The 26,413-nt window shown below is 40.6% G+C and overlaps 1 protein-coding gene across 8 annotated transcripts in view; it reads left to right on the forward strand.

Annotated features, from left to right (window-relative positions):
- Positions 1-26,413, forward strand: part of COLGALT2 (collagen beta(1-O)galactosyltransferase 2) — a 147,417-nt gene that overhangs the window by 59,056 nt on the left and 61,948 nt on the right. For all 8 annotated transcript variants that reach the window (XM_049701920.1, XM_049701962.1, XM_049701936.1 and 5 more), the window contains exons 2-6: positions 8,830-8,940; positions 11,387-11,504; positions 13,270-13,404; positions 17,327-17,531; positions 23,262-23,381. In XM_049701920.1, the coding sequence (XP_049557877.1) occupies positions 8,830-8,940; positions 11,387-11,504; positions 13,270-13,404; positions 17,327-17,531; positions 23,262-23,381 (689 nt within the window). The remainder of the gene's footprint in view (positions 1-8,829; positions 8,941-11,386; positions 11,505-13,269; positions 13,405-17,326; positions 17,532-23,261; positions 23,382-26,413) is intronic.

Consider the following 26,413-nt stretch of genomic DNA (forward strand, 5'->3'; position numbering starts at 1 on the left):
CGGGTCGGGGGTGACATTTGAGCCTGCGACGTGGTCTAGGCGGGGCGACGTTCAAGCCTGGGGTGGGGCCTCTGCTTAGCACATGGGCAGAAGGCGAGAGGCAGCAGGTGGAAAGGAGGGCCTCTGGAGTGTGGAGTTCTGGAGTTGGGAGTTAGGGTCCTGAGTGAGGGTGTGTGGTGGGGCTTAGGCCCAACTCATTGGAGGGGGTCTCCGAGTGTAGAGGTAGGGCCCTGGGTGGGGGTGTAGGGGTGGGGCTCGGGCTCTGTGCGGCAGGAGGGAGCCTCCAAGGGCAGAGGATTAGGCCTGGGAGCCCAACAGGCTCCCCAGTGCCAAAGTGGACAGGGAAAGAGCTGACCGCATTCCCTTCTGTTTCTTCGCAGCCCTCCCCACTGTCTCCCCCAGGGTCTCCCCCATCCCCTTTGGACCCCTAACCGTGGGTGGGTCCTGCTGGGTGTAGGAACTCCTCCCCTCCCCCAGCCATCCCTCAGGGGTGTGGGTCCTGAGGTCCGGCCTTTACTTTTGCTCCCCCTTCCCTCCCTCCCACTCCCTCAGGACCCGCATGGCTGGAGAGGACCTAGGTGGGCAGAGGATCGGGCCTGGGATCTCAGCAGGTTCCTGGGGGCCCAAGTGGGCAGGGGAAACCTGGCCACGCTCCCTTTTGATCCTCTTCCCTCCCGGTGGTTCCCCAATTTCCCCCTTCGGGCGTGAGATCCCTTCCCCTCCCCCAGCCACCCCTCAGGGGCGCCAGTCCCATCCCGCCTCCACTTCTCCTCCCCCTTCACTCCCCCCACATCCCACATCCTACCCGGTCGCTGGGGGTCCCCCACCGGTGTCTGGTAGGTGCCCTAGTTGTGAGAAGACACGAATTCTGTGTCCTCCTAGTCCGCCATCTTGACTCCCAAGGCACCAGCCTGCATCTTTAATATGGCTCCAGTGGCCCCACACTTACCAGTGTGAGTTTAGCCCTCACAACCTCAGTAGTTCTTGTAAAAGGAAATGAGTCAGTTGTAATTATTTCAAATTGGCTATTACTTTAGGAGCCAAGACTGAGGAATGAAAACTGACCTTCTAAAACAGGGAGAAATGTCAGTGTGTTTAGACGTTGCCAAAGAAACCTCTATTTTATTTTTGGCCACAGCCAAGTAGGAAAGCTCTGTCATCCTGCAAACATGTTTATCTACTGGTCTGCTCCAGGGTCTCTTGCTTTCCCCTGTAACAGTGACAATGCACCTGCTGGCCTGAGAACTTCATGAGCCAAGGAGATGCCTGTACATGCTGTTGATTGTATTTGCAGTATGTGTTTACCCCTGTCCTAATGTGACTTTGAATCGGAGACTCATGGGCCTTTGCTGCCTTGCACAGCTAGGGAAGAGGAAGAGGCAAGAGGAACTAGAAGCAAAATCAGAGAGAAAGCAGATGTGCAGCTTTATGGTAAGAAGTGGCCTAGCCTCCCCCCTAAGGCCATGTGGATGTTGCACCTGTATCTGCCACCTCTTCCATTTCAGGTACTAGCTCCAAAGAAAGCCAGCAAAGACTATTGGACAAAGAGGGGACCAACCATGAGCCTCACAGCCGTATCAGGGCCACAGCTCTCCTGAAGGTGGAGGAGGGAGACCTCTTAGTGTCTGGCAGGTCCTGGTGCTCCTTAGAGATAAAGCAAAGTCGCTGTCCCGATGGGGCCTTCAAAGAAAATTAATTATGTGATGATTGGCACAGCTCAAGATCTGAGCTCTCCTTACTATGTCAGCCGGAGCCAGAGATTTAATGTGATGATTCTACTCTGGTTGGGACAATTGAAGCAAAGATTGAACAGGCTTAGCCTCCCAGGAGCCTGGTCCTCTGGCCAGTGCTTGCTTGTGCTTTCACAAACACTGGTTTTCCAGTTTGATTAGTGAAATCACTAATCACTGTAAATCACTTGTAAATCACCTCTCCAGATGTATCTTCACTTCATTTGTTTCCTTCAAGGAATCCTTTAGCAATGTCCGTTACCTCTCTGGGTGCCTTTCCTGATCTGATTGGGAGAAGGATGGCAGACTCATTTTCCACGGGAGTGGAGGGAGCTGTCAGTTTGGGAGAGAGCCCTCGGCTTCTCCTGAAGGGGTTCACACCTGCTGTGTCCTCAGCGTCCTAGCTTGATGGAAAAATCCATCTTAGCCACAAAGATTTTATTTTATTTTTTTAAACATCTTTATTGGAGTATAATTGCCTCACAATGGTTAGTTTCTGCTTTATAGCCAAGTGAAACAGCTATACATATACATATATCCCCATATCTCTTCCCTCTTGCGTCTCCCTCCCTCCCACCCTCCCTATCCCACCCCTCTAGGTGGTCACAAAGCACCGAGCTGATCTCCCTGTGCTATGTGGCTGCTTCCCACTAGCTATCTATTTTACATTTGGTAGTGTATATATGTCCATGCCACTCTCTCACTTTGTCACAGCTTCCCCTTCCCCCTCCCCGTGTCCTCAAGTCCATTCTCTAGTAGGTCTGTGTCTTTATTCCCATCCTGCCCCTAGGTTCTTCATGACCTTTTTTTTTTTTTTTTAGATTGCATATATATGTGTTAGCGTATGGTATTTGTTTTTCTATTTCTGACTTACTTCACTCTGTATGACAGACTCTAGGTCCATCCACCTCACTACAAATAACTCAATTTCATTTCTTTTTATGGCTGAGTGATATTCCATTGTATATATGTGCCACATCTACTTTATCCATTCATCTGTTGATAGGCATTTAGGTTGCTGCCATGTCTTGGCTATTGTAAATAGTGCTGCAGTGAACATTGTGGTATGACTCTTTTTGAATTATGGTTTTCTCAAGGTATATGCCCAGTAGCGGGATTTCCTGGGTCATGTGGTAGTTCTATTTTTAGTTTATTAAGGAACCTCCATACTGTTCTCCATAGTGGCTGTATCAATTTACATTCCAACCAACAGTGCAAGAGGGTTCCCTTTTCTCCACACCCTCTCCAGCATTTATTGTTTGTAGATTTTTTGATGATGGCCATTCTGATCGGTGTGAGGTGATACCTTATTGTAGTTTTTACTTGCATTCTCTAATGATTAGTGATGTTGAGCATCCTTTCATGTGTTTGTTGGCAATCTGTATATCTTCTTTGGCGAAATGTCTGTTTAGGTCTTCTGCCCATTTTTGGATGGGGTTGTTTGTTTTTTTGATATTGAGCTGCATGAGCTGCTTGTAAATTTTGGAGATTAATCCTTTGTCAGTTGCTTCGTTTGCAAATATATTCTCCCATTCTGAGGGTTGTCTTTTCATCTTGTTTATTGTTTCCTTTGCTGTGCAAAAGCTTTTAAGTTTCATTAGGTCCCATTTATTTATTTTTGTTTTTATTTCCATTTCTCTAGGAGGTGGGTCAAAAAGGATCTTGCTGTGATTTATGTCATAGAGTGTTCTTCCTATGTTTTCCTCTAAGAGTTTGATAGTGTCTGGCCTTATATTTAAGTCTTTAATCCATTTTGAGTTTATTTTTGTGTATGGTGTTAGGGAGTATTCTAATTTCATTCTTTTACATGTGGCTGTCCAGTTTTCCCAGCACCGCTTATTGAAGAGGCTGTCTTTTCTCCATTGTATAGTCTTGCCTCCTTTATCAAAAATAAGGTGACCACATGTGCATGGGTTTATCTCTGAGCTTTCTATCCTGTTCCATTTATCTATCTTTCTGTTTTTGTGCCAGTACCATACTGTCTTGATTACTGTAGCTTTGTAGTATACTCTGAAGTCAGGGAGCCTGATTCCTCCAGCTCCGTTTTTCTTTCTCAAGATTGCTTTGACCATTTGGGGTCTTTTGTGTTTCCATACAAATTGTGAAATATTTTGTTCAAGTTCTGTGAAAAATGCCTTTGGTAGTTTGATAGGGATTGCATTGAATCTGTAGATTGCTTTGGGTAGTTGAGTCATTTTCACAGTGTTGATTCTTCCAATCCAAGAGCATGGGATATCTCTCCAACTGTTTGTATCATCTTTAATTTCTTTCATCAGTGTCTTATAGTTTTCTGCATACAGGTCTTTTGTCTCCTTAGGTAGGTTTATTCCTAGGTATTTTATTCTTTTTGTTGCAATGGTAGATGGGAGTGTTTCCTTAATTTTTCTTTCAGGTTTTTCATCATTAATATATAGGAATGCAAGAGATTTCTGTGCATTAATTTTGTATCCTGCTACTTTACCAAATTCATTGATTTGCTCTAGTAGTTTTCTGGTGGCATCTTTAGGATTCTCTATGTATAGTATCATGTCTTTGTGTCCTGTTGCTTGTGGAGCCTCACAGCAGGTCAGGCACTGCACTGTTACATTTTCTACAGGACTCTGAAAATAGAACCTTTAACTAAAGCCTCATGTTTCCTCCAGGGAGCTTGCATCTGGGCCTTTTCTATATCTCTTTCTCCAACCCTCTGAAGAGACAAGCGCCTGCATGTTTTCATGATTACATATTCAAATGGAAACACACTTTCATAAGAGGGATTAAAAGGCAGCAGTTAGAATTATCTGCCTGGATTTCTGTTTATTTGCCTTTGCCAGGGGAGTGGAGAGGCAGGGCAGTTGGTCTTGAGGGGGGAATGTAAGCCTTCCTCAGTGGGCTGGTGTTCTCTGGGACAGTGCAGGAGACTGGCCCTGCTCATAAAAGACCAGAGTGGATGAACCTGTGACCACAGCTGGAGGATTTGCTCATTTCCTCAGAAGCCTGAGAACAAAGAGAATCTTAACAATTTGGGGAAGTATCTGTACAGGAAATTTTTTAACTCCATCATGACAGTATTTAAAATCTCTGCCTCTACTTTTAATTAGAGACATCTATCTTTGCATACACCAAGCAGCTAATTTCTCTGGATGTTTGTCAGTAGTGGATACTTAGGCAGAGTTTGGAGTTGTTTAGTCTGTACTCCAGGAAAGTAAATTTCATACAATGAGACCTTTGTTAAATTTAACTTTGTTAAAATGATTAGGAGGAAATGCATCAACGTGTATGGAGGACAAAGAGAATATAAATCCTGTGTAATGAAGAAACAACAGTCAAGGAAAGAAGTAGATGCTATCTAAATTTTCCTACACTATTTATAAGTAATTTGGGAATAATTTAGAATTCCTAAAACTTTTGGCTAACACTATCGTCAAGATTTTTTTGTTTTAACATACTCTTACTCATAGTACTTTGAGTGAAGAATAATGTGCATTGGAGTGGATTCCCAGTTTCAGGAATTGCTCTACACATGCTTCATACTGTGAGATGAGTGGTTTGACAATTCTAGTGCCCTTCCTGGCTATGATGCTGGCCATCATGCTGGACATTAGTGGCTTGTGGCAGTGTGTGAGAGTGGATGTGATTTTTGCTGACATGCTACACTTCTCGGCACAGTTGCAAACTGGATGGAGCCCATGTCTCTCTCCCACATTGCTTCCTGGCCCACTTTCTCACCTCCTTGTACACCCCCATCTCTGTCCCAACGTACTTACCTGGTATCCCCCAATACCGTCAGCTACACACATCACCTCTCTTCCCTCCAGATAATGGAATGTCTGGGTGGGCCTGTGGGTCTCTCTCCCTCCTAGACCTTGTTTTGAAGAAAGGAGCTGATTCTAATCTGATTTCCAGAAAAGACTTGAAAGTAGATCAAGTGGCCATCGGGATCACCTCTTGATCTTCTGTTTTTTGAATAATGTTTTAAAGAAGGATAGTTTTCGTTCAAATATCCATTTTATGAAATAAGATTTTCAGATATTAGTCATAGACCTCTATCCTTCATTTTTCTATACCTTGTGACTTAAGTGCATACCTTCACGTTACTTGGTGTTTTATAGAAATTTATTCCCTACATTTTCACCATGCTTTGCTTAACAATGTTTTTTCTCTTGAACATTCCTAAATATTCTCTCTCTTAAAGATTTCATTTTTTACTTTTGGAGCAGCAGTGACCACCAAAAGCTCAAGTAGGAAAAACAAAAACCATTATAGATTGGGTTTAACAAAATCCTATTTACTGAAATTGACATAAATGGAGGACATGACCACTGTTCACATCTCTTCATTTGCTCTTATCAAGGCTCTCAGGGAACCACTGCTGCTGATAATGCCAATAGCTTTCCCTCCCAGGAGGAACTGCTGAATTGCCAATGAAGTATAAGCCTTTTAAGAGTCTCAGACACCTCTATCTTCCCATGACTCTTTCTTTCCTGTTTGCCTGCCCTCCCTCCCTCCCTCCCTTCCTATTTTAATTTTATTCAGTGTGGTTTTAAAAAACCAAGAATAGGTGTTGAATTTTGTTAAAGACCTGTTTAGCATTTACAGAGATAATCATATGATTTTTCTTCAGGTCTATTAATATAGTGAATTATATTAATGAATTTCCTTTATATTGCACAATCTTAGGCTATGATATATAATATTTTCTTAATAGGATATTGGATTCTCTTTGCTAATACTTTAGGATTTTTGCAGCATATTCATTGAAAAATATTGGCCTGTAGTTGTGTGTGTGTATCTTTATTAGGTTTAGATATCAATATTGTACTTGCATTATTAAAAGGACTTGGATTTTTTTTTTTTTTTGGCCATGAGGCTTATGGGATCTTAGTTCCCCAACCAGGGATTGAACCCAGGCCCCTCAGCAGTGAAAGCACCGAGCCCTAATCATTGGACTGCCAGGGAAGTCCCCCCTTTTTTTTTTTTTAATGCTCTGGAGAACAAGCTACATAACATTGGAAATATCTAATCTATTAAGATATCTGGTAGAATTCCCCTATGAAACCACCTGGGCCAGTGTTTTCATTTTTCTCTTTATTTCTTCCAAGAAAATTGTTCTGTTTAAGTTTTGTCTCTCTAATGGAGTCAGTTTTGCTAACATGCATCTTGCTAGGAAGTCTTCTATTATATCTAGTTTTTAAACTTATTTTTCATTGAGTTGCACAAAGTGACCACTTATGATATTTTTAAAAAATTCCTTCCATATCAGTCATAGTCCCCTCATCTTTGTCATTTCTTATTTGTAATTTGTGTGTTGTCTTGGTTAGATTAACTAGTGATTGTCTTTTGTTGATTTTGTTCTCAAAAAAAGTAACATTTCTTTTGTTTATTAGTTCTGCTTTTTTTCTGTTTTCTACCTCATGACTTTGTCTTTATTTCTTTATGCTTGTTTGTGTTGTTGCTCTTTTTCTAGCTTTTTGAGTAGGAGTTCAACTCATTGATTTAAGGATAAAAAAACTGAATTTTTCTCTGACCACTGCTTTAATTGTATCCCCCAGCTCTGATATCTAGTGTTTTCATTATTTATATTTAGAAGTTATAAAGGTGATTTGTAGCTCTTATTTCACTCAATAGTTGTTTAATAGAGAGTTTTTAATGGAATTTTGGGGGTTTTATTTTATTACTAATTTCTAGTTTTATGACATTGTGATCAGAGAATGCTGTTTATATTATTCCAATTTATAGAGGCTTTCTTCATAATGTAATTGTTGGTCAGTTTTTGTGAATGTTCCATGTGCACTTGAGAAAAAAGTATAACCTCTATTATTGTGTTCTGTAGATCCTCTATATATTTACTTTTTTCCCATTTGCACTTTCTTCAACTGAAAATGGTATATTAACATCTCTTATTATTGGTGCTTGTTTTTCCTTGCAGTTTCTATACTTTCTGCTAAATCAGGGGTTGACAAACTACAACCTGCAGACTAGTTGCCTACTTTTGTAAATAAAGCTTTATTGGAGTACAGCAATGCTCATTCATTCATGTATTGTGTATGACTGCTTTACTGCTACAATGACAGAGTTAAGTAGTTGCAACAGAGAGTGTATGGTCTGCAAGCCTAAAATAGTCACTATCTGGTTCTTAAAGAAAAGTTTGCCAACCCCTGTGCTATATGAAGTTACATGAATATTCACATTTATTATATCTTTGATGTGAATTATATCCTTTAGCATTATTAGTAGAATTACAATTTTGCTTTGTCATGTTTAATATTTTTTGGCCTGAATTCTACCTTATTTGATGTCAAGTTTACAATCCCTGCTTTCCTTCTTTCTTTTCCAATTGACTGGAATATCGGTTCATTTTTAGGTGTTCTGAATAACTTTGTTTTAGATGTATATCTTATACTCAGCATGCATTTGCTTTGTGATAAAATTTGAAAATACTTTTGTTTTAATAAGTGACTTAAGCTCCTTTTGAAGTGGATCAATTTATTAAACTTTCAAGGTAGGACAGAAACAAGTTTTGTGTACATTGTTTGAAGACTTTTGAAGGTACTCTATGGTGTATAAGTGATGGTAGAGTTAATCCAAAATAGATAGGTGAAGATACCTTGGATTTTGAATTTTATACTGGGAACTGTTATTGTAACCTTCCCCTCTAGTGCATACGATTAAAGCAGCACTGGCTAAAATTTTTGTTGGACTTGAAATGAAAATGCAACTCTGAATAATTGCTTAAATTGAGGGTTGTTGTTATGTAAGTTAAAAGATAGAGTTTACATCTTGGATAACTAAAAATTCAAACAAACAAGAAACTTTCCAAGAATATTAGTTACCTAACTCTACTTTAATTCATTTTATGTATATACTATTTTAGTACAACCACTTATTGATTCTATTGGCCAAGTCCTGCTTAAGGATCTAATGACACAGAGATGGTTTAAAGCAACATCTCTCACTTCAGAAATTCATTGTCTAGTTTGGACCATGAGGGAGTCATTTTCATACACACAATGTCTAGAACTGGCCATTCTCCTTTCAGTTAATCTGGGGTCTTTTGGTTTTCCCCCTCTTTCTTTGGATGACATAATAACTGAAATGTGTTGTGCTTTCTTTCATGCAGGGCAGCCACTGATCACAATGTGGATAATACAACAGAAATACTCAGGGAGTGGTTGAAAAATGTCCAGAGAGCCTATCACTATGTGGAGTGGAGGCCTATGGATGAACCTGAGTGAGTAGCAAGAGAACATTTTGTGAACTCATTATTCACCCTTCCCCCCTTAACCAGTCTTCCAGCCGTGTTAGGCTTCCAATCTTGGGGACACATGTGACTTTCCCTTGTCTTTCATCTCTGTGTCTAGTAAGTTACAAAGACCTGCCATTTCTTCCTTTGACAAATCTTCATGTCTCTCTTCCTCTTTACTCCTGCAGCTACTGGCCAAGTTCAGGTTCTCATTAGTTCTCAAGTAAATTACCACAGCAGCATATATTTTTAAATATTTATTTATACTTTGAGGATAACCTTTTTATCCTTGAGGGAGCATAGTGAAAAGTTTGTATACTTCTGACATACACCTTGCTTTTTCACTCATCATATCTTGGTAATCATTCCAAAGCAATAGTTAAGGAGTGTCTTCCATTATTTTTATGACTGCAGAGTATCATTGTGTGGATGTATCATAATTGTGTAATCAACCTCCTACTGATGGACATTTACGTTATTTCCAGTCTGTACCATAGCAATTTCTTAGTAGCCTCCATCTTCAAATCATTCTCTATACCACACTGTCAAATCAGTCTACCTAAAATACTAGCGATGTGCTGTCATTTCTCTATTTAAAAAGACTTCAGTGACTCTCTAGTACCTACAGAATGAAGTTCAAATACCTGATTTATATTTTTAAAAGATTTCATAAATTTAGCATCCCTACGTATACACCAATATTTCCTAAAAGAAAACTGCTTCATCTGGATGTTGCTACCAGTTAACTGCTACCAAAAGCTGTTGCTAATCATTCCAGTTACAAAGATGTACCTTCTCTCAACACTTGTATTGCTTATGTCCTATATCTTCTTCTTTGACACAACAATAAACTTAACTAACATTAACTATCTGATTCATGCATTTTTTTTCTAAGTATTTTTTTTATTTCTTTGGCAGGGGCTAAAATATACAAATACTTTATATTTCACTCAGTGCTATGTTCTTGGTGGGCACTAAATTTATACTTGTTGGATGAACAAATAAGTAAATGAGAACATGAATAAATATATTTAAACTTACTACTCGAAATGTTTCCAAGGCTACTACAATTCTAGCTTAAGAAATTGTAGAAATAGGATGAATTAAGCTGCTGAAATTTTGCCCAGGATAAGTCATTTATTGGAAGCCAAATATGTATTATCATAATAAGAAGTGCTATTCCAGAACAAATTTTTGTTCTTCTAGTCGCTCTTTATATAATATTTTTATTATGTGTATGTATGTACGTATCTACATATATATCTCAAATCTCAGTATATGGTCCATATATGGAGCAAAATTTAACAACCAAGTTTGAACACTGTAAAAAATTTTGAACAATCTTTTGGAGTTCCTTATAATGGAATTTGGCCTAATTAGAGTAGCCCAGAAAGACTCTATGTACCTCTCTTGCATCCTAGTAATTTTCTCCATTGCCAGATTTTGACTAAATATATTGTATGCCAAGGTCATTGTGAGAAATACCAGAGATGGCGTTTTTGGGGGCAACATATTCAGAAAAACAGAAATTCCACTGATTTTTGTAGAAACAGTAATTGAGGAAGACATTCCAGAGACTTCCTGTGCAAAAATAGTTTTATTAATTTTATTGTATGGTTACGGTCTCATTGTTTTTTGCGGTTTCTCATTCACTGAGGGAAATGTACTGCCAGTGCAGCATTAAGAACTTGAAGTGGTGGCCAGTTTGGGGCGGGGCTACTGCGACTTTATCAATGACCATACCAGTTGGGAGCTTTCAGAAAGGTTCTTGAGGGTGTGCTAACCCACCTGCCTCCATGGCCGTGGACGAGTCCTGGCCTGGCTGCTTTGTGGATGTTGATAGAGAGCCCAGCATTATGCATCCGCTCCATGATCTCACTCCATCTGGGGCAGATCAACGTGTTAGACTCTGTGGAATCGTTTACTCAGACTTGACCATGTAAGGTAAACCTTTGTTTTTCCTGGGAAACTCATATTTTGATGCTGTAACATTTCCAAATTTATTTGATGTCTAAATGTATAAGACTGTGTCTAGGAACATGAGCGTTGGGGTTATGCCTGGATTCAAATTCTGACAGTACCCCTTATTAACTGCATAATGTTAAGCAAATGATTTAACCACTCTAACCAATTTCCTCAGCTCTGAAATGGGGAGAGTGGTAGAACTTACATCACAAGGACTCAGTGAGTTCTAATGAGAACCCACTGAAATATTTCATGTAAAGAGTCATGTGTATGGGAAGCAGCAAATTACTTAATCTCTCCTTGCTCCAGTTTCTTATTGGTAATAATGGAATAATGATAGCCATAACAGTATCGACTTCCTAGGGTTACTACTGGAAGATTAAATGAATTAGTACATAGTGCCTGGAATATATAGGCACTCAATAATTATTAGCTATTATTATTAATATTATTGCTATCATTACTATAGGTCTTATCCTGATGAAATTGGACCAAAGCACTGGCCTGGCTCCCGTTTTGCCCATGTGATGAAACTACGACAGGCAGCCCTTCGAACTGCGAGGGAAAAATGGTCAGACTACATTCTGGTAAAAAACAGACGTTTAATTTCTTGACAACTGTTATCTAGAATGTTTCCAAATCAATTGTTGATAATGTAGGACTGTGGGAACAATCAAAACAACCCTTTTTTAGACATCTCCTCTTCAACGTTTTAATAAAGGCACAAGAAAAAATCTGGAGAACTTAATATCGGGATACCTGGATTTCATCTCAGACTCATTCCTGGTATTTTTAGTGAATAAGCAAATAAGCTCCTGAATTATTCAATCTCTTTATTGTAGTAGGCATAAGAAACTCTAATACTTTTTAGTTCATAGAGAATGCTATGGGTACAGCAATATAAAAGGTCTTGACTTTTTAGAAGAGTTTTGGGGATATGAGAAATTGATTACATAAAAAGAGATTCAAATTAACAGTTCTGAAATGCTATTATTCACTTTTGCTCCCGAGTGTCTGGAGAATGGTATCTCTTGCTTGGCTTCCTGGTTGCTCCGAATTATGCTGGACTCTCGTGGAGAATTTCTCTCCGTGAAGAGGTTCCATTACTTCCCTCAGAACTTCGAGAGTGCTCCAGAAAAATGCTGGACTTGACAATTAAGAATCAATGTTATCCTTATCCTCCAGGAACCTGTCTCAGTTGGAAAGGACAGCTCCCTAATCAGCAAGAAGCTACAGTCCCTATTCCCTTTGGAAAATTGACACAGGCTTTTCTCCCCCAAAATTTATGGGAACAAAGTTCTTCCTCTGTGGCCCCCAAAATCCATTTAATTCTTTTGGCAAACATTTTCCAGTACAACACTACAAATAACGCCAGTAAAGCAAAGCCAGTGTTGTTTCATTAAACTTATGGACGTCTGTTCTCTGTCACTAGACTCTGATTCCTAAAGGGAATACTGTTGACCTGTGTCCATCCTCAGCCTCTCAACCACAACAAAAATCAGCCCAATAGTTTATCACACACATAATTTCAATACAAATAATTTCATAGAAGTTTCAAATTGTGCTGATATTTAACGTTGTATAGCTGTTTAAATGTCATTGAAGTGTACAAGTGCTGAACCACAAAATTTTTGGTAAAGAGATTGACTATCAAAGAATGAAAGCTTCTGATTATTTACTTTGTGTGTTGCCGGGGGGAGATATACATAACATAAAATCTACCATTTTAATTTTTTTAAGTATACAGTTCAGTGTGATTATTTTATATGATAGAAACTGTTGCTATACTGTCCCTGTAAATGAATCAGTGTTAACATGGATTTCTGGTAAGCATGGGAAATAGCTTCATTGGTTAGCATGGGTTGCTATAATGTACTTTAAACAAAAATTCTAATTGTAACATTAAGATAGCATTTATGGATCGGTTTGGGGCCATTTTGGCTTTACTATAGACAACCTGAATATGTGTGTTCGTTTGTACCTAGAGTGGGCACTCAGTGAGTGTGAATAAGTCCTTATTTAAGGGCTTGAGAGCCATTAGTAGCTTATACTTAAACCACTAACCAAGGTGTAGGTTAGGTCCTCATTGAGTATGTGCCCAATGATGATACCAATTCATTGCTCAGTGCCTTATGCAGAGCTAAACATGTGGAAGTTAGACTAAATGTATTTTGCCTGAATGAAAGCCATCCAGCTGCAAGGGGTTTCCATAAGGAAAACACGGATAACATGGATAGCTGGTTCCATCTGTCATGAGCAAGTTTCCATGATCCTTTGCCAAGTGTTGGGTTACTCTTGTACCCGTTACTGAAAAGCACCTTTTCATGCGACGTTATCCTTTTCTTTTCCTAGTTCATAGATGTTGACAACTTCCTGACTAATCCACAGACCCTCAATCTACTGATTGCAGAAAACAAAACCGTTGTGGCCCCCATGCTGGAGTCTCGGGGCCTGTACTCTAATTTCTGGTGCGGAATCACACCTCAGGCAAGTCTTTTGGGTAATGAATTAAGGTTATGAGTTTTAACAAGGAAACCACCTGTCAACAGCCCCATCAATCTTTTTCTGATTTTCTCCCTTGAAACATGCCTGTCATTGTGTTGTTGGAGCAAGCATTTTTAGGAAAGGTGGTAAATCCAGGCCCAATGCCACAACCCCATGAGCTCTTCTGTATTGATGACTTATGAAGAAATTATTCTAATGAACTTAGCATTAGAAGCTTTCAATTCACCACCATAGCTTGCTGAAATTTGTACTTTTTTTCTCCCTGATTCAGAGATTTTCAAAAAATTAAACATTTTTTTTGCTCATCAAAACTAACATAAGAACACTATAAAAAACTGGGAAGAGAAAACCGTTTTTTAAAGAACCATTTTAATCCCTACCACTCTAACATCATAGATGACAGCTTGCATGTTTTTAACTATTTCATCAAGTGGCTATAATGCAATTTACTTAACCTTTCTCTTAGTTTAAAAACATTTAAGCTATTTGCAACTTTTTTTTTTTTTTCGGTATACGGGCCTCTCACTGTTGTGGCCTCTCCCGTTGCGGAGCACAGGCTCCGGACGCGCAGGCTCAGCAGCCATGGCTCACGGGCCTAGCTGCTCCGCGGCATGTGGGATCTTCCCAGACCGGGCCACGAACCCGCGTCCCCCGCATCGGCAGGCGGACTCTCAACCACTGCGCCACCAGGGAAGCCCTATTTGCAACTTTTAACTATTATAATGACCATCATAATTAATATAAAATTTTCCATATTTAATATTATTTCCTTGGGACAGCTTCTGAGAGCTGGAATTAGTGAGTCAAAGAGTATTAAATATTTTAATGACCTTTGATATGTTGCCAAAATATTTCCAAAGAGATCTAATAATTAGAACTGCCATGGTAGATGTTTTTACAAAATTTGAGTTAAAAAAAATTTCAAATTTCCATCATCTCTCTTTTCCATTGTAAAATATTCGAAGTCTGGAGATCCGTTGCAGTGAATGTTTATGGCTGATTATAGTTTTTATTCTTTAGTTAATAAAATAGAGAGATAAACTGATCAATGTAGTACATATCAATGTAGGATAAAGATTCTTTAAGGGAAAAATTATATGTTAAGTGTGTTCTCATGCTCAAAGAGCTAAATTTTCAGTCCCTCTTTTATATTTGGTTTGGTTTTAGATGAAGAATGAGGCCAGTGGTGTGCTGATAAATATATAATGACTGGTTCTCTGTGGGGGAAAACCCTTGATTGGTAGCATTTACCAGTTTTCATGGTATAAGTACTTCTACCATGCAAATGTTGTTTAAGCTGAGGGAAAGGTTAAGTAAATCGCGGTACAGTCACTTGATGATATAATTATTACAAATATGCAAAGCTTGCTGTCTATGGTTTATTTACAATGGTGGGGATTAACGTGATTTTTGATTTTACAGATTTTAAGCTACCAACGTGTCAACTGACTTGCAAACTTCCTGGCTCTAGCACGCTGCTGGATGCAGCGGTACTCTTTCGTTACAATTATCTCCCGTAACTCCAAGAGATTTTGAATGCATGTTATCCACATGTCTTTTAGGGACAGATTAAGTTCATATTTATAAAAGCCAATCAGTTCCTTGGGGAGAAGCTGTTATATTAAATTTAAGTTCATACACTCTCAGTTAATAATCTGCTGTGCTTCACATGGCAGAATCACCCTGGGGTGTTTTTAATGAGTTGTACATTGACACCAGCATCAAGAGTGGATTATCTTAGTAACCGCAGCCTCCCAGTTTCTGTTGTCTTACTTGCTTGAATATTAACAGCTCACTTACTCTGCACAGTGAAAGTAAAATCTAAGCAATTTAGAGGCAATTCTAATTTGTTTCTGTTTCTGGCTCTCTATCATCCCCAGTGAGACTTCTGCTAGGGCAGGAACAGAAACAGCCGATGACTTCATAAGCTTGAGGCAGGCCTTGGTTTCCAGAGCCTTTAAACACATCCAAAACCAAATGACCTCAGTTTTATCTGGTCAATGAACCAGAATCATTACCAACAACATTCAGTTTATGTGGAAAAAATGACACATCTATTGCCTCTGCCTGTCTGCAGGAAGCATATTGTCTCTTTCTCTCTTTCTTTCCTTCTCTGCTTCCTTCCTCCCTGCCCCCAGGCTATTCAGTGATTCATTATCATTATGAATTTTCCAATCTTCTCATTCTGACAATATTGTCCTAAGTAGTCTAGAACCTTGTATTTGACATGTGTTCTTAGGCGGTCCTCTGAAGAACCAGTTTTCCCTTTGTCCCTTGGAAGAATATTGATAAGTTGAAGGATGTTAAGTGATCCTTAAGTTTAAGGCTTATAATAAAATTGTAGGAATAATAATACTTCATATAATACGTTACAGTTTCCAAAATATCTTCACAGACCGTATCCCATGTGATCCCTTCTACAACCCTGCGAGATAGACAAATCAGCTTTTACCCCATTTTTTCAGGAGAAGAAACTTAGGCTCAAAGAGGTTAAGCATGGGCCTAAGATCAATCAGCTAGATGGTAAAGATGACTCTAAGACGCACATCTTCTAAGTCTTAATTTGTGATCCTTCTTCCTTACCACGTGGTCATTGTGAGCATTAGCTCAGCTAGAACACTAGTTGAGACCCTGAAAGGAATGTCAGAGACGAGGCTGCAGTGCCTAATGTGTGGGTACTGACACCACTGCAGAAAGTGTGACCGTAAGGGAATGTGACTGATTAATGAATATGAGAGAACTTTTGCAACTACTGAGTATTGTGCCCTTCAGAGTGCTGGCCCTGTGAAACTTTACACTCATTCCATGAGCCTGCCGTTGCCTAAAATGTTTTTGGAAATGCCTTTCCAAGCTTCACATGCTTTTAAGTATGTTTTGTCAAGACACATCTTCATCTTCTCTGGAATGGGTTTGAGCTTTGGCAATAGTCAAGTTATAACTGGTGCCACTGGAGTATAAAGCTCCAGTGGTTTCTGCACCCCATGAGGGCTAATAACACTGGGGTTGTCAATTTACTGCTAAGCCTCCAGCATCTAACACAGCCTGGATTACAGTAGGCACTCAGTAGATGTTTGTTGAATGAACAGTTGAGTTTGGAGGAAAAACAAGCTGGGTTGTTCCAAACCAGTGTGTTCAAAAACCACAAAGTAAGGGCATTGGTTGTCCTGTGTGCTTGCCCAGAGGGAACTTTCAAAAGGGGAATCCCCCCAAAAGTGTGGAGCAGTGGCAGCTCCACCAGGATAGTGAATAAGTAATTGCATTGAAAAAAGACCCCATTTATATGTTTAAGTACTGCATGTTTAGTTAAAAATATCAGCCAATGTAATGTAGTCATTTTAATAATAGTCAATATTTATTGATGCTTTCTTGGTGCTAGGTACTGCTCTAAGCACTTTTCAGGTTTACCTTCCTTAATTGTTACAGACAACCCCATGGAGTAGATAGCGCCATCATTCCTATTTTACAGATGAGGAAATAGGCACAGCAAGGTTGAGGAACGTGACCAATACCTACAGACAGTAAGTAGCTGAGGTGTGATTTAACCTCAGACAGCCAGATCCCAGAACATGTGTTCTTAACTGCTCTGCTCTACCACCTCTGATAACTCATGTCATATTCAATCATTAGTCAACACAAAGTATACTTTTATGAAACTATTAAATCAAGAGATATGCTGAAGCCAAAATTATTTCTGGTAACAGGACACTTTTAGTATTGTTTTATATGTAAATAGCATTTCCTGAGCTCAGCTGGAAATTCTTAGGCCAAGATAAGAAGAGAGAAGGTGACTTTGCTTGGGGACTTGTACTTAACCCGTGATGACTTAGGAGTCAGCCTAACAGAAGATTGGGAAAGAGGAAGCCCTCAGATCTGTGAACATAACCCAGCCATTTGTTCCTTACAGGGCTTCTATAAACGGACCCCAGACTATCTTCAGATTAGAGAATGGAAGAGGTTGGGCTGCTTTCCAGTCCCCATGGTCCACTCCACATTCCTAATTGACCTCAGGAAGGAAGCCTCTGACAAGCTGGTGTTCTACCCTCCGCACCAGGACTACACCTGGACATTTGATGACATCATTGTCTTTGCCTTCTCCAGCAGGCAAGCAGGTACTGTTTGTATGCAGTTGTACTGCCACCATGGAAACACTGCAAATAACCAGCTCCTTTGTTTTGTGCATTTTATTAAAAAAAACACTCTTAATAAGGAATTAGTCTTCCTATTCAAGTAGTGTTAGAGGCAATTAATTGTCTGCAGTAACCATACCAGCACCCTCTGTGTTGCTGTCCCTGTGAGCACCAATGACCAAGAGCCAGGACTGGTCCCTACCCAAGAATCCACTCTCTTTTAAAAAAAAAAAAGGTGGTGGTGGTTGTCGTGGGCCTGTGATTCGTTCTTTACGGTGCTATTGCATTGCTTTGTTCAATATAAGAGTCCTTTACTTAATTAGAAAACTGTGACAGAGGGCCAAAGTATACTGGGGAAGACCCAGGCTTAAAAATGGAAGTTTATTTCTTCTCAAAAAAAAAAATCAGAGCTAGTACAGTGGCTCTGTTCCACAAAGTTTTCAGAGACCCAGGCTCCTTCTCTATTGCTTCTCCACCTTCCATGAGGTATTGTCCTTAATCCTATGATCCAACATGTCTCATCAGTATAGATGCATTTCAGCTGTTGAGTGAAAACCATAGAGGGGAGGGCACTCTCCGCCCCTTTAAGGGTAGTTGAACACATCCAGGAGTTGAACACATCACTGCCATGCATAGCCCATTAGCCAGACTTAGGACATAGGACAACATCTAGCTCAGAATGTTGGGAGGCTCAAAATGTTGTCTTTATTCTATGCAGTCTAGAGCCCCAATTCTCTCTCTGGGAGGAGAAAACAAATTTTGGGAGGTAACCAGCAGTCTCTGCCACAGTCCCCCTGGAAGGAAAGGCAAAACCAGACTTCACTCTTTCATGAACCATTGTAGACTTTTAGAGGACGAAAAGTCAGTAGGAAAGTAGGTTATTACTCTTGTGTCACTTGCACATGCAGTCAGGGAGGATATAATTCACTAAAGTGGTTCAACATGAAGATACACAACATTCCTAAAGCAAGGCTTTCTTCTCAGGATCATTCAGACCTTCCTGACAGAGGCCAGGTCCCATTATCAATGAGCCAGAAATGTGCCACTTAACCACTAGCAAAAGTGAGTTTAGAAACCGGGCAGATGGTGTATAAATTCATGTGGCTGTATAGTCAGGGTGGATGAGATCATGCACAGACCCCAGGCAGTTGAGGCAGGTTGCTGGCAGCTGCGAATATTAATAAAATTCAAGCTACAACACACACATCAGGCCATCCTAGAAGCCTTAGGTATCCCACTTATCAGTTGTAGATTTGGTAGGAATGAGAATATTTGGTGGAAATGTGGAAAGCTGATTATTATTTCCCTTGGCAGCTAGAACCATTTAGGCCCTTTGGCCAGGTGTAGACATGTTTTAGGTCTGTGTCAGGGCAAAAGCAAGGTTCTCATAGTCATTTGGATTGGAAGTTTTCATGAAGGTCCTTGTGTCAGCGGTAATGGTAACTGCTTCTTTCCACTTGGTCTGTGATTGGCTCTGATTTCTCCAGGATGGGAAGCAGACTCAGGGCCTTCCCAGTCCTTCAACTTGTGCCAGTCCTTTTGCTTAAGAGCTTGAAGTAAAGATGCTCCAAGAAATTGAGCTATTAACAATTACGATAATGATCTTTGCCTAACAAAGGCCTCCTTGATAGACATTGCACAAGGCATTATTGTGACCCAGTCACTAAATTATTATGGTATAGTTTTTAAAACCAAGAATTGGATTTGGGGCTGGAAGAATGACATGAGCTAGATAGGAATTTTTCAGCTATGCCCCTTGCTTGGCCTGTTCACTTTGACTTCATTCTTTATTGGTCGGATTCCCGTAGGCCTACCCAGGACATTGAAAGCAGGTGCAAAGGCCCAGAGCTGTTTGATGATTCTGCTGGGAGGAGAGAGGCAGAAAAGAAAGGAGAGAGGGTCAGTCCTGTAGGCTTTCCTGCTGTGCCTAGCATTGTGTTAGGCTCTGTGACAGTGGGGGAGATAAGATCTTTACATGTGGAAACAAATAATAGTTATGAAGCAGTGAAAGCTGAGGGGTCAGATCAGTGGTACAAACTGTGAATAGGGCAGGAGTCAAGATAGGAAAGAATGACTGTCATTTGGGGGAATGAAAGAGCTTTCCTGACAGTCGTGTGGCTCTAAAATAGCACTTTTACTCAGCTTGAAGCATTTTTAGAAGAGACTTGAATGAGCCTGGAGTTCTGTGCAGCCCATGGAGTGTTTCTAAGCTCTTTCCCTCTTAGGTTCAAAGCAAGGCACTTCCCTTCTCTCTTGAAAGAGTCTTGATGAAAGATGATTTATATTCTTTTGTTCTCACTCTTATAAAGCTCCCTAGCTATGGATCATCCATTGGAGTATCATTTTTTTTTTTTTTTTTTTTTTTGGTGTGTTGCATCTTTGTTGCTGCACGCGGGCTTTCTCTAGTTGTGGCGAGCGGGGGCTACTCTTCATTGTGGTGCGCAGACTTCTTACTGCGGTGGCTTCTCTTGTCGCAGAGCATGGGCTTTAGGCGTGCGGGCTTCAGTAGTTGGGGTGCACGGGCTCAGTAGTTGTGGCTCGCAGGCTGTAGAGCGCAGGCTCAGTGGTTGTGGCGCCTGGGCTTAGTTGATCTGAAGCACGTGGGATCTTCCCAGAGCAGGGCTCGAACCTGTGTCTCCTGCATTGGCAGGATTCTTAACCACGGCACCACCAGGGAAGTCCCATGGAGTATCCTTTTTTAAATGTCCAGAAGGAAATAGAGGGTCCACATGTCCCAGGCAGGACCATCTAACCACAAACCTCGACCCTTAATCTTTCACCTCCAACTCCAGGCATTGCCACATGTGGGTGAGGAGTGACAGGGGCAATCCAAGGGTGCTGGAGTGCTGGGGCGTGGCTGCCCATCCAGCCCAAGAAGAGAGCACAGGGGTCATGGGCAAGTCTCCGTGGCTCTAATGAAGCCAGGGTTGGGAGTTCACCTCCCGTTGTGGCCAAAGATCTGGGCTGTGTGTCACGGCCACAGTAACCATCTCTGGCACCAGCCAGTCATCCTCCACATGTCTGCCGTGAGTCAAAAGAGGAAGAGATGTGGGTGACGGGCAGGCAGAGCTTCCTCCTGCACATCATGGGGAGTGCTTGAAAGTGCCTGCCATGCACGGGGATGGCAATCCAGAGTGTTTACTGGTTTTGAGACTCGGTTTCCAAATCCTGGGTGGGTAGAGAGATACTTGACGTTGGCTCTTTAGGGGCAGACGTTTGGCACTAATGGCTCTTTAGCAACAGAGGTGTGACCTTGGGCAAATCACAGCTTCTCAAACTCTGAGCTTCCATCACCAAGGATAAAGGTAGGTAGATCAATCTTGCAATGTTAGGGTACTAAGTGAGTGCAAGAAAATGTTTGCTATCTTCATAAAAGAAGTACAGGCCTTCAAGGTATAGTATCCTTCACCATTCTTTTTCAAAGAGAAAATTGTTTGCCCCAGAAGTAGCTTTCACTGAGTGCCAAGTTCCTTCATAGATTTTATCTAATTACCAACACATTTTCTTTTAAATTTTTTATCTTTTTATCCAATTATCCAGGTAGATAGTTGAATCAATTCGAATAGTCCCCCACAGTTTATTATAAAATCAGAAGTCCCCTGGGTGTCACCTCCCTGTACCATTTCCTTCTTTTAGAAGACAAGCACTTTTAACTCTTCTAGATGATGGTACAAGTGTAATAGTCACATCCATGTTTCTAAGTAGCATGTTTATAATACTGCTTCTTGATTTTCTGGTTTTGCTTTAGGCAAATACCTATTGACTCACTAGTGAAGAGGAGGAGTTAGTCCTCTCCCCTCCCTCTGCCACGTTCACCAAACGCATTCTTCCCATCACCCTGTCCTCTTGATGTAGTTACGTGGTACTTTAAGAAAGAGCCATGGTCAGTGTTTTTGCTCTTATAATCATGTGAACCTAATTCCATTTATGGACTATGGCTACTTTTCCTTTCATGTCTGACCTAACAATTGCCTTTTATATTTGCTTAGTTTTATTATTACTAACGCCATCCAAAACTAATCCCTGACTGTCTAAAACTCCTCTTAGAATGGTCAGATTCAGCAGATGTTCTTTGTGTGTGTGTGTAAAGATGTCTGTCCCGGAGCCTCCTGTTGTTCTCTAACGTGAGAGGTGCCACAGCTGCGGAGCTGCAACTCCCTCCTCTTCTCTTCTGTATTGACTCTCCTGTTCACTATGTCCTGCATATTCCCTGTTTTTTGTTTTTTGGTTTTTTTGTAATCTTCCCCCTGCCCCTCTTTCTTCTCCTTCTTCTTCCACATCATCCAGTCACTGTCTGAGGAAGTGTGATGGCAAGTAAATATGACCTTGCACGTCTGAAAATGCCTTTCTTCTCCCCTCACACTTGATGGATAGCTTGGCTAGGTCTCACCTCCCCTTTTTACTGAAGCTTTGGAAAATTGAATGGTAAAATTATTTACCTAATCAGGGTAGAGAGGCAACCTAAACATTAAATCATTTCCCTTCTGTTTCCTGAATTCATCACGACTTTGCAAGAGGGTCCGTTTGGATTTGAAGTTTCTCAGAAGCATTCATGTCAGCAAACAGTAGAGCTAGTGAGTCCTGTTGGTGAAGGCAAGAGAAGTGACAGTGCTTGCTGGACCAGCCCTGGTGGGAGCCGGGTTCAGTAAAGGGGAGGATAAGAGCTCTTTTCTTTGTTCGTTCTTCTCTGTTAATGCCACAAGACAGCTCCACCTGATTTGGCAGGCGATGCAGCTGACTGGAGGAAATTTCATCTGCACAAAATAGAGAAGTCGCTGTGCAGGTAATTCTCTGTCTGCAAAGCATAGGTGATTATAGAAATTAACAGATCAGAAGCTTGGACACATGGACCAGAGCTTGGCAGACTCATCCTTTTACCTAAGCAGTCTTTTCATTAGTCAGGACTGTCAGTTGCTGGATCTCTCTGAGACCCTCTTGATTCCAATATTCATAGCTACCTGGTTGAACACAGGTGCTATATATAACTCTTGGAGTTAGCCAGCTGGGGCTGTGAAGATGGGGTTTGAAAACAAGAGGGCTGTGCTATGTCTCTGGTATTATCATACTGAAGGTTCTTAACAGGACTTGAAATGCAGACTTTCTTTTGTCCCTTTCTGACTCTTTTATAGAAGTTTCATGTCTGTTGGTTGACTGCAAATCCATGCGTGCTAAGAGAAGGAATCAAACCATGGAGAATCATGGAAAATTTTAAGTTTCCTTTGTTTTTTATTTTTTGTTCTACATATGCTTAGAGTTAGCTTTAATAATCTGTCAGCCTTACAGGATTTTCCTGTTTGCTTTCATATCAAATGTGGCTTTTATTCCTCATTTTCTCTTTATTTCCTGTAGGTGGATTACAGTGTTCCATTCTGTTCTCTGGAGCGGGAATTCCTTGCCTCCTTTTTGATCCCGTCATGCCTTTAGTGTTCATTTCAGGCCACAAGGGTGCTTTCTCTTCAGAGAGAAAAAAATCAATTTCCTCTGAGCTGAAGAATGGCCCAGGGTTTTTATTTGCCCCAAATTCTGGTTACACTTTCTTAATAAAGGAGCACTTTTGAGGTCTACACAACCTGCCCGGAACAACTACTTGTTCAATTTCAGTGCCCAACTCAGCTTTGGCCACAGCCTAGTCTCTTTTTTCTTAGTTGTCACTGTAGAACTAAGAAGTGTATTTTCTGATTGGCCAGTTTTGTCCCTCTCTTGTGTCCTCAGGCATCCAGATGCACCTCTGCAACAGAGAGCACTACGGCTACCTGCCCATCCCCCTGAAGCCCCATCAGACCCTACAGGAGGACATTGAGAACCTCATCCATGTGCAGATAGAAGCAATGAGTGAGTGACCCAGGGGCCTGGTAGTGGCTCACATTCCGTTGCCACCGTGAACATACCAGCCACTTTTTCCCTCTCCCAGGACTGGAATCTCACAGCCATCCATCAGCCGAGGCTGAAACATAGTTGTTCATTTGTTCATTCATTCTCAAACTTTTCCTATGTGAAATATGAATATGACAAAGTCTTTGCCTTCAGGGAGCTTCCCTTCCACGTGGAGAGCTGGGTACACAGTAAATACATTTCACACAGTGTCCTAAGGGCTATAATGGTATTTTGTCTATGGATTTAAAATCTAACTTTGTTGCTTTCTAATTATATGACTTTGGGCAAGTAATCTAATCTCCTTAGTTGTGAAATGAAGATAAACCATCTAGGGTTTGGGGGCAAATTCCCCATGATATATGTAAAAAGTATACTAGCAAAAATAATAATTATGACTTCAACTTAATAATAGCTTATGGTGTAACAGATACCATACTAAACATGTTTTGTACTTTGTCTCATTAATCCTTACAACAACTCAATGAAAGGTTTTATTATTGCTCATATTAAAGATGAAGAAATTGGGATGTAGAGAGTTTAAGTATCTTGCTGTAGATCATTCTGCTAAATAAATGATACATTGGGATTTGAACCAACCTTGCTATCTCCAAAGCTCAGATTCTTAAACACTGTATCATATTGCCTCTGGGTCTGGCATGATGTCAGAACTGGTAAATGCTCAATGATCAGGGACTACACCAATTATTATGTGTAATGAGCAGTGGTGTCCAAAGGAGAAAGTAACAAAAGCACTCTGCCTAAGGGAGGATGCTGGAAATGGCTACCCAAAGGAGGGAATATTTGCAATGAATTTTCATGCAGTATCTGAGAAACTCTGTTATTCATCACCAGAGCATAGGATGTGTGTATGTTGGCAGTCGGGGTGATTGGGGAGGCACAATGGGAAGCAGGGCTAGGAGGTAGGCAGGATCCCAGTTAGAAGGACCTCTAATGTATAAGAAGGTGTTTGGACTTTTCCTGAAGGGAAGGGAGATTTTAAAGAGATTTTAGCAGCGAAATGTCAGGGTAAAAGGTTGAAAGAAAGGTTGAAATGTCGGGATTTAGAAAGGTCACTCATGGTAAGAGAAACACGGCTGAAGCAGCATGGGGCAATGGGTGCTGGCCTTAAGTCAGAGGTGAAGAGACCGTTTTGGACATTACATGGTAAACTAGGCAAAAGATGGTGAGGATCTGAGCTAGGGCAGGAGCAGTGGGAATGGAGATAAACTTATGACATAGACTTGAAAGGACTTAGCCAAGAATTTGTGGATGAACAAAAGGGAGGCAGAGGAAACCTTGTAAGTTCTGACTTGAATGTCTGGAATGACTGCAGGAATTTTAAATGCATGTAGTTTAAAGGAGACATTTGCAAAGAAAAATCATGAGTTCATTTTTAGACCCATTGAGTTGCTTGTGAATATCTATTTCCTGCTTCTCACTCCCAGACAATAAATTCCTTGTTCATGTTAGTCTCAAGACATAGCCCATTCCCTGCCACCCAGTAGGCACCCAGTAAATATTTGTTGAATGAATGAATGAGTTGCCCAGTGGATAGATGGAGAGATGAATCTGAAACTTAAGTTCTATCAAGTCTAAAGATGTTGAGTTGGGATTCATCAACAAGATAATGTGATATCACAGAATTTTAAGAAAACAGGAGCATGAGATATGGAAGGAAGTTCAAGTAAGATAAGGACTGAAAAAGAGTCCAGTGGGTTTTTTTCAGCTAATTTCCATAACAAGAATGGCTTCAGAAAAGGCTGACTCAGAATTTAAAGTGTTTGAGAAGTAATTAAAAAGCAAGGACATAGAGAGAAAGCAGAATTTTTTCTTTTAAGAAACATGGTTAGGACCAGAAGGTAAGACAATAATAATTATAAAGGTTCATCAGAAGATTCCTTTAAATAGCAAGCTCTCCTACTGTTTTTACACAGGATTGTGTTTGCAAAACATCAGTCAGCCCAGTATACCAGGGACATATTGGTGGTGACGAGCAAAGCATATCTGTAGACTATACCTGGGATGGAGAGCAAAGCACCCCTGACATTACAGCTTTGTTGCTGATGCACATGATAGTTCGCAAGCCATTTGGTCTTTCCCGGTCTCAATGTCCCTGAGTTTGAAAACAGAAACAAGAGATCACTACTATTCTCTATGAGTACAGAGAATAATAGAGATAATGGAGAAATAATAGAGTATTAATGGTAGTATTAATACTCTATTAATAATAGAGTAGAATAATAGAATAATAGAGTATTCTTGGGGGGAATGAGGATCGAATAATCAGCTGGTTCACTGGGATAGTATGTCTAGGACCAGCCCTTAGGAATTTCTTTTGTGAATTTCTTTAATACATAGTGTCTCTGCCTCTTCTCTATGTTGTAGACACAGAGGCCAAGGGCAGTATCTCATTGCCTTCTATCCCAATCACCTAGCACAGTGCCTGACATATAATTGGTAACAGACAAATATTTGCTGAATGCATGACCAGACAAGTGAATGAAAGAATGAGCAAATGAATAAAAACTGTGTTGCAAAGAACATGCAACATGAAGCCAGAATAATGGACTTGAACCCAGGCTCTATCATGTAAGAAGGGAGAATCAGCCTCTCAGAGCTTTAGTTCCTTTATCTGTGGAGTGAGGATAATAACACTGACTTTGCTGGGCTGAGAGGAGCAAATAAAAGAATATACATCAACTCCATAAAACAAAGAGGTGTTGCTATTATTAGGACTCCATTTAATGCTTGGTAATGTGTGTCTCCTTATCATCCCCATGCCATGGCTTTCAATCTTGACTCCAAGTAGATGTCCATCCAGAGAGGCTGACCAGAGCCTTGCCTTCTCTTCTTTTCCCCCACAGAACTGAGAGCATAGAAAGTTCCCTGTACACAGAAACACACACACTGTCAAAATCAATTTTAATGATTACAAATATGTACAACACTATGCTAGGCAGGTAGATTTCATTTGGGAAGAACCTGTAATT

Source organism: Orcinus orca, chromosome 1 (assembly GCF_937001465.1).
Source record: "Orcinus orca chromosome 1, mOrcOrc1.1, whole genome shotgun sequence".
In the NCBI taxonomy this organism is placed as follows: Eukaryota; Metazoa; Chordata; class Mammalia; order Artiodactyla; family Delphinidae; genus Orcinus; species Orcinus orca.